This window comes from Grus americana, chromosome 4, assembly GCF_028858705.1.
Source record: "Grus americana isolate bGruAme1 chromosome 4, bGruAme1.mat, whole genome shotgun sequence".
NCBI classification, from domain to species: Eukaryota; Metazoa; Chordata; class Aves; order Gruiformes; family Gruidae; genus Grus; species Grus americana.
This window is the reverse complement of record NC_072855.1, coordinates 27470478-27482724: the sequence shown is the minus strand read 5'-3', so window position 1 is coordinate 27482724 and position 12247 is coordinate 27470478. Positions and strand designations below refer to the sequence as shown.

Here is a 12247-nt window from a genome sequence, read left to right as displayed (position 1 = left end):
TTAATTACATAAATAAAACCATTTCTAAATTCTTGTAGGACAGAGTTCTGATTATTTTGGAATAATGCAATGTTACAGATAAATACCTTTAAAGTTGAAAAAAGATGAATTTTGGGACTAGAAGGAAAATGTGGTATGGAGAAGTGCTAATAAGGAACAAATGTAACATAGATATTGAAATGATCACTGTTAGGTGAATGAAAAATTGACAAGCTCAGAGTCTTTAGAAAAGCCATTTTTTTGGAATGACGCTTTGTTGCCAACAGAGAAAAAAGTGTAAAGGAACAAGTAAGATCTGAGAATTCTTAACAGGAAAATAGTAATAACTAGGAAAATGACAGATATGACAACCAAAAGGAGAAGAGAATCATAAAACTGGCCAAGACTTTTAGGGCTTACTGAGCCAGAGTACAGAGTGTTAGAAATATGATTCTGCTGGCAGTTTGTCACACTCTTGTCTACAATTTTAATGTCATTTTTTGGGCCGATGACTTTTTGAAAGACAACATAATCATCTTAAATGCTTATTAGGTGATTTCTGTAATTATTGCAGACCTGCTCATAGTAATCATCTGGAACTTTTTCTGCATGATGAACTACTCTTCCTGCCTGATCCTGCAATTCAGGACAAAGGAACAATTCCCTTTGACTTCCCTGGGAGTCTGCCAGAAGAATCTTCTCCTTACTAAAAAAATTCACCTAATTTATTCACTTGTTGGGATTACAGAATTGTCATCACTCTCTCTCTAAGAACCTCTGATTAAGTGTCCAATTTCAGTGTTTGTTCTTCGCCTACACAATATCCTCTACTTTGTTGTTCAGTTTCAGTAGGGAAATAAGATGTGTTTTACAATTTAATTTGAAAAGTGGTTATGTATCCTTCATTTCACGTTATCCAGTGACACTAAAAAATAAGACTGCAATAGCAGGAATCACCTTGGATTGTATTAGTGAACACTTTTTTTGGTTTTAAGTAATGTTGAAGTGTGTCTTTAAAACAAGTCTTTTGTGAAGGAAACTCTCACTTCCACCTCTCTCCTCAGAAACCCTAAATGTCTTAACAGTTTTTACCGAGTACAATTTCACAAGAGATTACTGAAACATTTTTAAATTGTAAAAAAAAAGTTACCTTTTGCCACGTATATCAGCTCAAAACCTGACTAAGCAATAAGCCAAGGAAATATATTAATTCCTGATATCCTAATTTCCATTTCAGAACTGGACAGTCTGAGCAGCAGTAAATGCGTACTTTTATCTATATGAATTTTTCATAAGAATGACCTGGTTGATCTACATGATGTGGTCTGGATGATCTTCCTGACCCTCCTTTCTGTCATTTCCCCCTCTCTCAGCATGATCCTCTCAGTTAAGTCTAGATTTATCATGTAGCCTGGTCAAACCTGACTGACTCCAGGGCAGGAAGGACTACAATGAAAAGAAGTTTTTTGCTGAGGAAGATGTCCTGCCTGTGCCCCTCCAGGCTGCTGTTGTTGCTACCTGTTGCTTGCACCAGTGTATAATCTGGAATCTAAGGGAATCTCCAAAGGAAATTCTCCTTTACATGAAGTCTTCAGCCCTATCTCAAAACAGTCCCACAGATAAGGAAACAGATCATGGCAGATTTTCATCTGCAGTTTTTTTCTGTGCTTTAAGCATCAGAAACCCTCACATATGTGAAGCTTAAGGTTAATTACTTATGTACTTGCAGAATTACTTGTTTCCATTGTACTGGCCTTAGATTTCACTCAAATGGCACTGCAGGACGTTGCTGCACTACACATAATGTAAGCATGTAAGAAGGTGCTTCTTACCCTACAGAGCACAAATATGTTCTTTAAACCCGATCTCATGAAAAATTACCTTTGTCATCAATTCAAACAAATGTTTGGGCCTAGCATATACATATTCCCAGAGGAAACCATAAGCTGACCAAATAATAGGCAGCATACAGGAGCTTAATACAAAAGTGACTGCAAGCATTTGGTGTAAGGATTTCTCAAGTGCTTCAGGCAATGGCTGTTGAGCCTAGAAAGAATGAAGCACTGATTCTCCCTTCTTTCCCTGATAATCTTGAGAAATTTCTTCTTTCCCCAAGTAATATGTTAACATTTATTTTATGCATGACTTTTATGCAACCTGCCAAACTTGGGCAATCCTATGTGGTAAATGATCTCACTCTAACATTTCTCAAGCTACATATCCTTAAATATACATATACACATATCCTTACAAACATAGGTCACTAGAGAGAAGGTTTAAGATACAGTTCTGCTGGGGCCGTGGGCTTCTGGAATGAGAAAGAAATGCAGTTGTCCCATTGCTAACGGCACTGTGCCGGGTATGGCAGTAGCTCAATGCTGCTCAACAGTGCGATGCTGCAGCGTCACAGCCATGCAGCGCTCTGGCACGAGTTGTCTTAGACATGGGCAAACTGTTATTCCGTATTACACAGAAGAGGGTGGATGTGAAATTTATCCTCTTAGAAATCAGCAGAAATATTTCAGCTGAATCCTCAGGAGAAACAATATCCCCTGCAGGCAAGAACAAGACAACAGATACTGTCTCCTCTTGTGCCTTAAGGATTTGAGCCTCAAGAAATATATGACAAAATGGTCAATAAACAATGATGTCCTGCTTTCTTGGTGCGCAGCAGTTTGAATGATTTTTCTGACCTTTAAGAGCATTTCAAACAAAATAACCATGGAAAGAGAGAGAATTTTGCTTAGTTTCTAGCAGTCATCCTCATTTTTAAAACTATTTATCAGGTTCAGTAAGTGGTTGAGATGGGCACTGCAGAAATCTTTCCTGCACATTTGTTCTCTGTTAGAAGCCCTTTCGCTCCCACATAATTCTTATGTTTGAAGCACAACTTACCTAGTTTTCTAGGAGTCTTTGCTCAGTCTGTTCAACACTCCCCACCCAATGGGTGGGTGGTGGATGTGCCTCCCCCAGCATGAGCCATGTAAAGCTACGAGTTCTCTCTAAATGTAGATTTAGGGTTTGTCAATGGCAAATGGGGGGAAAAAGGTAGTGCCATAGACCGATTCATCCCACCTTGAAAGAAGTATCTCAGATAGGTGGGTGAAGTGCTGTAGAGACATCTATGTTACCGCTTTGAAAGTGAGAAGTCTACACCAGTAGTTTAAAGAACGTGACTAAGCTTTGGATGACTGGTTTTCTTGATCACCACGCACTAGTGAGGAGGTAAGGCTGCAACTGCATCTGCCTGCGAACTGATGACTTTTACCCCTGGGCCTGAAGTGACATTGTTTAAATGAAGAATAAGTTGGCCTTACTGTGCCTCTGTGTGGCACAATTAAGGGTTTAAACCTTAACTTTTAAGGGATCATAAAAACCTTAACTTTTAAGGGATCATAAAAACCAAAGTTAAAGCGTTAACATGCCTGAACCACCCAGCACCACAGAGTCACACTTGGATCTGTCAGAGAAACGCAGGTTTGGGCCACGGTTTCTGCTGGCAAGAGCAATTGTACATCTCTCACCCAACACATGGGCACAAGTCTGTGCTCTAATACATTCCAGCAGCACAGCCTGAAAGTACATGCATCAGAAATCTGGAGGCAGGTGAGTTGCAGCTCTGGCTAAAAACAAATAAATAAAAATTAAAAAATCTACCGCTTAAATAGAGTACAAATTTAGTTGCTTCATGGCCAAGAATCCAGACGTTAACGTGCTCCAAATCAAAATGTGTCTGGCATTTGGATCCTAATGGCAGCTGACTTTCTTTTCTGCTCTGAATCACTCCAATCCCATTGTCAAGCTAGAGAGCACATTAAGCTTCTCTGAAAATCAAGATCCCAGTGTGCCGTGCCCCGGCGAAGCAGCAGGACATCAAATACAGCATTTGTGTCCCACTTGGGCCTGTTAGATTTCTACCACCAGCACAGCTGAACACTGGTTTCTTTTGTGCCCTCAATTAAATCTCCTCCTTCCCTTATGGTAAAGGCATGCTGATATAGGGAAGATGGTGAAAAACGCTGTCACAAGCATCCTCCCGGATGCTACTTTTGGACGGACGACCATCATTCTGTCACTCTGCAAGTGCCGACCGGAGTGACAGTATAAGGGAAGCAGAGGGATTTGGGGGAGGCTGGGAGGTTTTTAAGGGGGGAAAAAAAAAATCCAAAGCGAACCAAATAAGCCACCCAGCCGAGGGGAGGAGCCGAGGTAGGGGCTTGGCTCTTCCCTGGGCCGAGCCTGGCAGCGCGGCAGCGCTTTGCCAAGTGGCAGCCGGCTCTGGCAGCCGCTCGGCCTTGAGGCCCCCGCGCCCCCCGCTGCCGCCGCCGGAGCGCGCTGCCGGGCGAGGCGGGGCAGGGGCAGCGCTCGGGTCGGCTCGGGTCGGGTCGGCTCGGCTCGGGTCGGGTCGGTCGGGTCTCGCCGGGGCAGCCCAGCTCGCAGCCCGCAGCCCGGCCTGTCCCGTCCCGCCGCCGGGGCAGCGAGGGGGCGCCGCGGGGCAGGTGAGGGCCGGCGCCGCTCCCGGGGCTGTGCCGCCCGCCGCCGTGCCGGAGGGCGGCGGGAGCAGCGGCTCCGTCCAGGCGCTTCCGGGCGCGCCGGGCGGCGGGGGAAGGAGAAGAAGAAGAAGGAGGAGGAGGAGGAGGAGGAGAAGGAGGGGAGGGGTGGGGTGGGTGGAGGGGAGGGAGGGAGGCCGCCTTTTTTAGGAGGGAGACCCTCCTTCGCGGCCGCCCGCTAGCAGCCATGGCTTTGAAGGAGGCGGGCGGCAGCATCCTGCCCATCAGCGATATGGTGTCGGGGCCGTCGGGCTCGCCGTTCCCCGAGGTGGTGGAGCTGAACGTGGGGGGCCAGGTGTACGTGACGAGGCACTCCACGCTGCTCAGCGTCCCGGACAGCACGCTGGCCACCATGTTCTCCCCCTCCCGGGGCGGCCCGGCGGCGGCCCGCCAGCTGCCCAGGGACAGCCGGGCGCGCTTCTTCATCGACCGCGACGGCTTCCTCTTCAGGTACGTGCTGGATTACCTGCGGGACAAGCAGCTGGCGCTGCCCGAGCACTTCCCCGAGAAGGAGCGGCTCCTGCGGGAGGCCGAGTACTTCCAGCTGGGCGACCTGGTGAAGCTGCTCTCGCCCAAGGTCACCAAGCAGAGCTCGCTCAACGACGAGGGCTGCCAGAGCGACCTGGAGGACAGCAACTCGCAGGGCAGCAGTGACCGGCTGCAGCGGGCGGCGCTGGACAAGCGCTCGGGTTTCCTCACCGTGGGCTACCGCGGCTCCTACACCACGGTGCGGGACAACCAGGCGGACGCCAAGTTCCGCCGCGTCGCCCGCATCATGGTGTGCGGCAGGATCGCCCTGGCCAAGGAGGTCTTCGGGGAGACCCTCAACGAGAGCCGCGACCCCGACCGCCCCCCCGAGAAGTACACCTCCCGCTTCTACCTCAAATTCACCTACCTGGAGCAAGCCTTCGACCGGCTTTCCGAGGCGGGCTTTCACATGGTCGCTTGCAACTCCACCGGCACCGCCGCCTTCATCAACCAGTACAGGGACGACAAGATCTGGAGCAGCTACACCGAGTACATCTTCTTCAGTAAGTGCTGCCCGCGCCCCTGCCGCCCCCCATCCCCGGGGTGCACGGCGGTGTGCAGTTAAAAGTACACCTGCACCCCCACACTCCAACCCTCGCTGTCCCAAAGCAACATGTAGCTCGAGTGAAATTGGGGCTGCCCCCTTTACCCCCTCCTTCGGCGCTGTCACCGCCACAGTTCAAATCTTATTTCGTGCATGGGAGGGGGGGCGGGAGGGACAGGGCTGCCTAATGCCCCCGGTGCGGAGCGCGCCCCGGGAGCAGCTCCCTCCGCTCCTTAGAGCAGTCGGGGATGCCCCAACCTTTTGCTGCCGAGTGTGCGCCGGGGAGGACCAGCACCCCCGTACCGCACCGCCTGCCCCGCGTCGGGGTCTCCCAGGGGGGCGTCCCGCCGGTGCCGGCGCGGGGAACTGCGGCGGCGGGAGGGGTCCCAGCCCCGCTGGCCGGGCGGGGGGTGCAGGCTCAGCGCTGGCTCCGCCGCCGAGGGTTGCGGCGCTCCCTCCCAGCGAGGCGGTGCAGAGATTGCAACGGCGGAGCCCCGAGCAAGGAAAGGTTTTAATATTTTATCGCTGCGTTTCCTTCCCAAGTGAGCGCACTGCGCCTGGGCACGGTCTTCGTGAGGGAAGGGGCAGCGAGGGGACAGCCAACTTCGCGAGGAGCAAGAAAGAGTCTGGCTCCAAGGTGGAAAAAAACATGGAAAAAGGAAAATAAACCGCTCTGTAGGCAGTACACTGAGCAACTTCCCTAGTTGGCTTTGGGTAGCCTGAAAGGTTTCAGGTCACTTGCAAATAGGAAAATTGGGTGATGACGAATGAGTTTCAATCTGGCAAAGTATGTAGTGCTATATAGGGCACTGGCTGGACAGTGGCTTTGGGTAATGAAGCTGCAACTGGATGGAGAACACCAGCCCCTGGCAGAGGTTTGTCTTTGAAAGGCAGAGGCAGCCTTAAACGTTACAGATGTGTCTGAGAGTCGAGTAAGCCTGTGGGAGAGAGAGGTGTTCTCCATTCGCTTCTTTCTTCTGCCTCTGTGTGGTCTCGTGCTCCCTGAGCGCAGGAGGGATGCTTTGGGAGAGCATCCGCCTGCCTCTGCGGTGAGGTGGGAGATGCCGCCTCTAACTAACTTCACCAGTAGGGCAGCTAAACAGAAGCAACCTGTTCTGCGTGCGAAACTGGACCTAGGCATGGTGTTTAATAGAGGAGGGAAATGTGAATGGTTTTCTGCTCGGAGGAGAAATTCATTAAATAGTTTACATTGCTGTATATTATATAGGTGGTGACCACCCTTTGCCGAGCAGACTTAAGTACTTCTAATCAGTCTTCAAAACTGTATTAAAACAGTTTTTGAAGATTCATTGCATAACCTATTGCTGGTCATGTTTCATTAGGATATGTAAAAACTGAGCTGTGGAGGAGCTTTACATTCTTCTGGGTGGACTTTTATCAAATATTTCACATGATTATTGAATATCCTGAGAAAAATGGACATAGTGATTTTCTAAATAGTAGAAATTCCTTATTGTTAGTATCAAAACTATGAAATAGTCTGTTCTGTTTGCTCAGAAATAGATTTGTAGGTGCATAATTATTTGTGTGCATTTGTGGTGCTCGAAGTGTTTTGGGTTATTTGTGTGTGTGTTATGATGAGGTTGCTGTATAGAACAGTGCTCTAATTCAGATCAGTGTTCCAAATTAATCCCTAGTGCAATACCACTGATTTATGTGGAATAATGCCAGGGATGAATCGAATGTTGTGTATCATCATTTTTGTTTTGATTTTTAGTCTGCCAGCTTACGATGTTGTGAAAAGTAAACCAGTTAGTTAATTATTTAAATTGATACAGTTAACTGATTTTTTTTTTCCTAATGTTTTTGGGTGGGTTTGTTGGGTTTTTTTAGTTCTGAGTGCAAAAAATGGCTGAGATAAAAGTAGGCTGAAAAGATGGGGAACATATTTTCATTTTGGTTGCTTGTTATGCATTTAGCAACCTTTTTGTTTAATGATTTTATACATTTTCATATAATTAAATAGATTTTTCTGAAAATAGCAACATGGAGACAAAACTTAAAAAATCTCCAAAATGGGAAGAGAAACAAGCAAAACACAATACCTGAAGTAATACTTTAGGGGTTTTTTGTGTGTTTTGTTTTTTTTTTAAACTAACTAAATGTCCAATTGATGGAGACCGTTGATAAAACAGTACTTTATTATTATTAAATGCCCTGGATTGGGTGTTTGCTGTTGCATTGCCGGACTGCTGCACAAGAATCCATTGAAGGGAGAGGAAACCTTGGAAGCCTTAGAGCTCTGCACCAGGGATGAGAAGAGTGGTCAGGGTTACTGGCTGTAGTTTCTCCAACAACATTTCCCATTCCTTCCTCACTCACAAACACAGCTTAATACACAAAGAGAAGAGCAGACATTCTTCAATTTATTCCTTGCCACATGTCCCCATATGAACCCCTGAAATGAGGCAGTTTTGTTTGGGAGGTTGCTGATTTCAAGAACTCTCTTGAACAATGTCCAACCTTGGGATGTACCTTTCAGACAAAAATACAAAGGCAAAAAACTTTGGGGAGCCTATTCTGGTTTTGGCCAGTGCCTGAGACTTAATTTGGTGCTAGCGGAGAAGAAACCTAGTTTTATGTTTCACTGGAAAAAGCCCTAGCTGCATTTGCATTTGTTACTCACAGCATGAGCATCTGCATCCAGCAACTGTATTAGTTGTTGGTCTGTAATTCTATAGCAGCCACACAAACTTCTCTTTCACCTTTTCTCCTGAGGACTTGTGGACAAATCTATTTACTAGAAATGGTAGATAGCAAAGCAACTGGAAAAATATATAAGGATATATACATTCTGCCCATTTCCTTAGGTCATGAGTAGCTGAATGAGTTTCTCACTGAGAGCTACTAAGGAATCTTTGAAGGCAAAAGGTGGCCTTTAATTGATTGTTGTGGAACAGATTTCAGGTTTGTTTCTAGTATCTCTCAAACTTCAGTAGTTATTTTGAGTTGAAATGACTACCTATCACTTTTTTCAAAAATGGAAATTATATTTTCTCAAACATTACTGCAGATGAAATTCACCTGTGCCCTGTATTTACTTAATTTCTTAATATCTAGGGATGGATTGCAGACTAATTCTGATTGAAAAAACAGAGGTCATTTGAAACCGCTTACCAGGAAATAATGCTTCAGCCTTTGGCAACATGTTCTGACAAGTACAGAGACAGAGTTTCCTTCTTAGCATGCATAATTCCTATAAAAACATGAGGTTATTTGCCTCCAGTGGTGTGCAAGCTATCATATAAGCAATGACAGCTTCCTTTGTCTATGCAATTACAACATGGCCAGAATTTAACTTGCACCTTGTATTGGTGGCTTAGTTCTGCAAAGCGCTCACAGATCCGTTCCATGTGTCTAGTACAAATCCTCTCTCTTAACAGTCAGTAAAAGGAGTGACCCTTTATGTGGTACTGAAAAGGCTCTACCAGAGCGTACCATAAACTTTTCCCTTTTTGATCCTGATGGCTTGGCTGCATGCCTGAAGGCTAACAGGGATCTCTAAGCTATTGAAGCTCTCCCCTTAGCACGTGAGGGTGACTTGGGTCAGTTAATGTCACATTAACTGCATATGCAGTTTGGGAAAGAGGCTGCAACTCTTTTGCTGCTTAGTTTCAAGCTGCCATAGAGGACCACTGATTAATTACCTGTTGGTGTGCAATAGGTGATGGCTTTCACAAAAGTTGCTTCTAGTTGAAGACAGGATACTAGAGATAAGGAGACCTTGCATCACGTGGCTGCAGGTAACAGAACAGACTTTCTGTTAGCTGGCCTCTTTGTGAGGAAAAGGTGTGATTTACATTTTTAAGGTTTTGTCTTTCTTTTTTTTTGTGGTTCACTCTGTCTCTCAGTACTGTTGTGTAATGCAGGATTGCCTCTGCGTGCTATTACTATTTTTTTCTTCTGTAGAATCTAATTGGTCTTAATGGATTTTACATTTAACATCTGCTACACAGTCTGACTTATGGGTGTTGAGAGCATCGTGCTCAGCTGGAAGCTTTCTGTGCTGAACTGACATGTTTATTGTAAGAAGAATGCAGTAATACTTCATGAAAAAGACCTTTGACATGTATTCTGTTTTGATACTCCCGTTTCACGTGACATTTTCTGTTTCCTTGTCTCCTGTTTTTGTTTGTAACAGGTGACATTTGCATGAATTTATGGTGCTTATTTTCCCCTTGAAGTCATAGCACTGTGAGATTACATTGGTTGCTGTGGAAATTGTCATAAGCAAGTGATAATAATTTCATAATCAGTGGGGAATAAGCCGTTGGAAGCAATGGACTTTTAGGAAACAATATGGTATTTTGAAAATAACCCCAGAACCAACAACAAAACCAAACCCAACCCTCCAACAGCAACAAAAACCCCAACTAACATTGTTTGTGTCTTTGCAATAAAAAGGAGAAAACAGAAGGTGACACTTGAAACATGGGGAACAAACATATACATAAAATATTTTGAGATGGTAATTGCTCTGTGAATGCCAAATCCAGTTCAACAACCCACTGGGATAGCGAGGGGGTGGTGGGTCGGCAGATAACCCTAAACTGCTCTTCAGAGGGCAGAGTGCTGAGAGCGCCATCCTGCAGGTGGTTTCTGTGACCATGCCAAGCTGCTCTCCATCCATCACTGCTTATTTGGTGGGGTTTTTTGCTACGTGGAGTATGTCTGTGCTATTTTATATGGAGCAAATATATCTGAAATGTGCTAGGCTGAGGAAAGAAAGGAGACAGAAGCAAAAGTAAAACAAAGGGTATTGCTTCTTTGTGGAATGTTAAGGTGAAGTTGGACAATTTACTCTGAGCCTGAATCAGAGCCTCAGAGATTAGAGTACAAATTTTTGGTGATACGGGAAGACATGAAGGGTTAAATCAGTATCACAAGCACAATGTAGAAAAGCTGCTGATTTCTGACAGTACCAAGATCTAGGAACATCGTTTCTGGTAGGACTATTGAGCAAAGCCCTTTAAGGAAAGATTCTGTAGGCAGTCCTGCAACTTGGGAAAACTGACATAAAACTTCAGGATATTCTGCCTTATGATTCCAGCTCAACTCTAATACAGTTTAAAAATAAATAAATAATATCCTACTCTTTATCTTGTTATTCTCCCAAAATATATGTCTCTGAACGTAAAGGGATGAATCAAAGTGTACAGTGATAAATTACTAATATAAGAATAGCTTTCTTATGCCACCTGTTGACATAATGTGTGATAATCTAGACTACTGAAACTGCTATTCTGATTTTAGTCATCATGTCAACCGAGAGACTCTATTTGAGAATGATTGTAAAACATGAGATTACAAAGAAGTTTGAACAAATTCAGCTTTTTAATAAATAAATAATGAAAACAATGTCTGGTGTAAAGACACTGCTGCAGTAAAAAACTATGCCAGGAACCTTTTTATTTTTCTTACATTTCAGTAGAAATATGCAAGACTCAATACAATGATTTGTTATCAGATTTTAATCATTATATCCAGTTTCTGTTCTTAGTACTTAAAAATATAATTTTGTTGTGATATAGAGCCACTTTAATGTTGGAGTTGAGGATTAGAATGGTTGTGCAGTATTTTAAAAGTAAAATTAGAGATTAACTGAGAAAATCAGCTATCGTGGATATTATATAACAGGATCAATACTGGATAAGCAATAAGCACCTGTATACAAGCAGCTGTTATTTCTGATGTCAGGAAATTGAAACACACTGATTTTGCTCTTATCCCAGATTTGTACTTCTTGTGGATTCCTTGGGAACAAAGTAACAGTGTTGGAGGAGCTGACTTTGCTGCGTCTGTAATATTTTGCAGGAAAACTGCTTCTTGGCATCAGATCGCTTCATACATTTTCAAGGATTTATGACAGTAGTTGCAGGGAAATGTTTACTTTTCTACAGTAGGATCAGCAAATCATATTTTTTTTTTCTTTATTGTCAACATGAACTTCCAGTTATCTACTGTTCAAGCACAGAATTTATGTGTACAGAAGTTTTCTGTATAATATTGTTCCAGGTACATGATTTAAAATTAAAACATTACTGCTAATAAAATGTATTTTGCAGTATATTTGCTTTCTCAATATGATATGGCTGGTATTTCACTGTTGGTTTTCTCCTTTGCAGCAAATACCAAATTTGTGATGAGAACTTGAGTGGCGAGCAAAAATTCACTAAGCATTGCACCAAGAGGCAGTTAATAGCTTCTCACATTATCCTCTTTCTGCCACAGTTCCACATTTAAAGTTAGGTCTCCAGAAATGAAAAACTGCTCAGGCAGTTCTCTCAGATGTCGGAAGTAATATGCTATGGGAGAGACCAAAGTGGCAGAAAGAAAGGCCCACTTCTTGGTCCAGCTGAACATCAGCATGGCTTGAACAAAGCGACCAGAAGTAATCGGTCATGTTTTGGTGTGTTACCAGTTTCAAGGCGAGATCTGTGGTGAGCCAGATACCTAGATGGGCAAAGAAGGAAAGCGTACACAGTGGCGTGCACCCATCTCACACTTCTAGGGTCCTGGGCTCCATGAGATCGGTGTGGTGCCTGGAGCAGCTTGCAGCCAGCTGAGCATTGCCCGACGTTGTTTCAGCAACTAGGCAGATCCTGGCTGTCACTGCAGGAGAAGT

The 12247-nt window shown here is 44.6% G+C and overlaps 1 protein-coding gene across 1 annotated transcript in view; it reads left to right on the top strand.

Moving 5' to 3' along the window:
* The first annotated feature begins 4701 nt into the window (after positions 1-4701).
* KCTD8 (potassium channel tetramerization domain containing 8) overlaps positions 4702-12247 on the top strand; it is a 99994-nt gene continuing 92448 nt past the window's right edge. Inside the window, exon 1 of the mRNA XM_054824476.1 lies at positions 4702-5560. Coding sequence (XP_054680451.1) covers positions 4717-5560 — 844 coding nt within the window. The 5' untranslated portion in view covers positions 4702-4716. The remainder of the gene's footprint in view (positions 5561-12247) is intronic.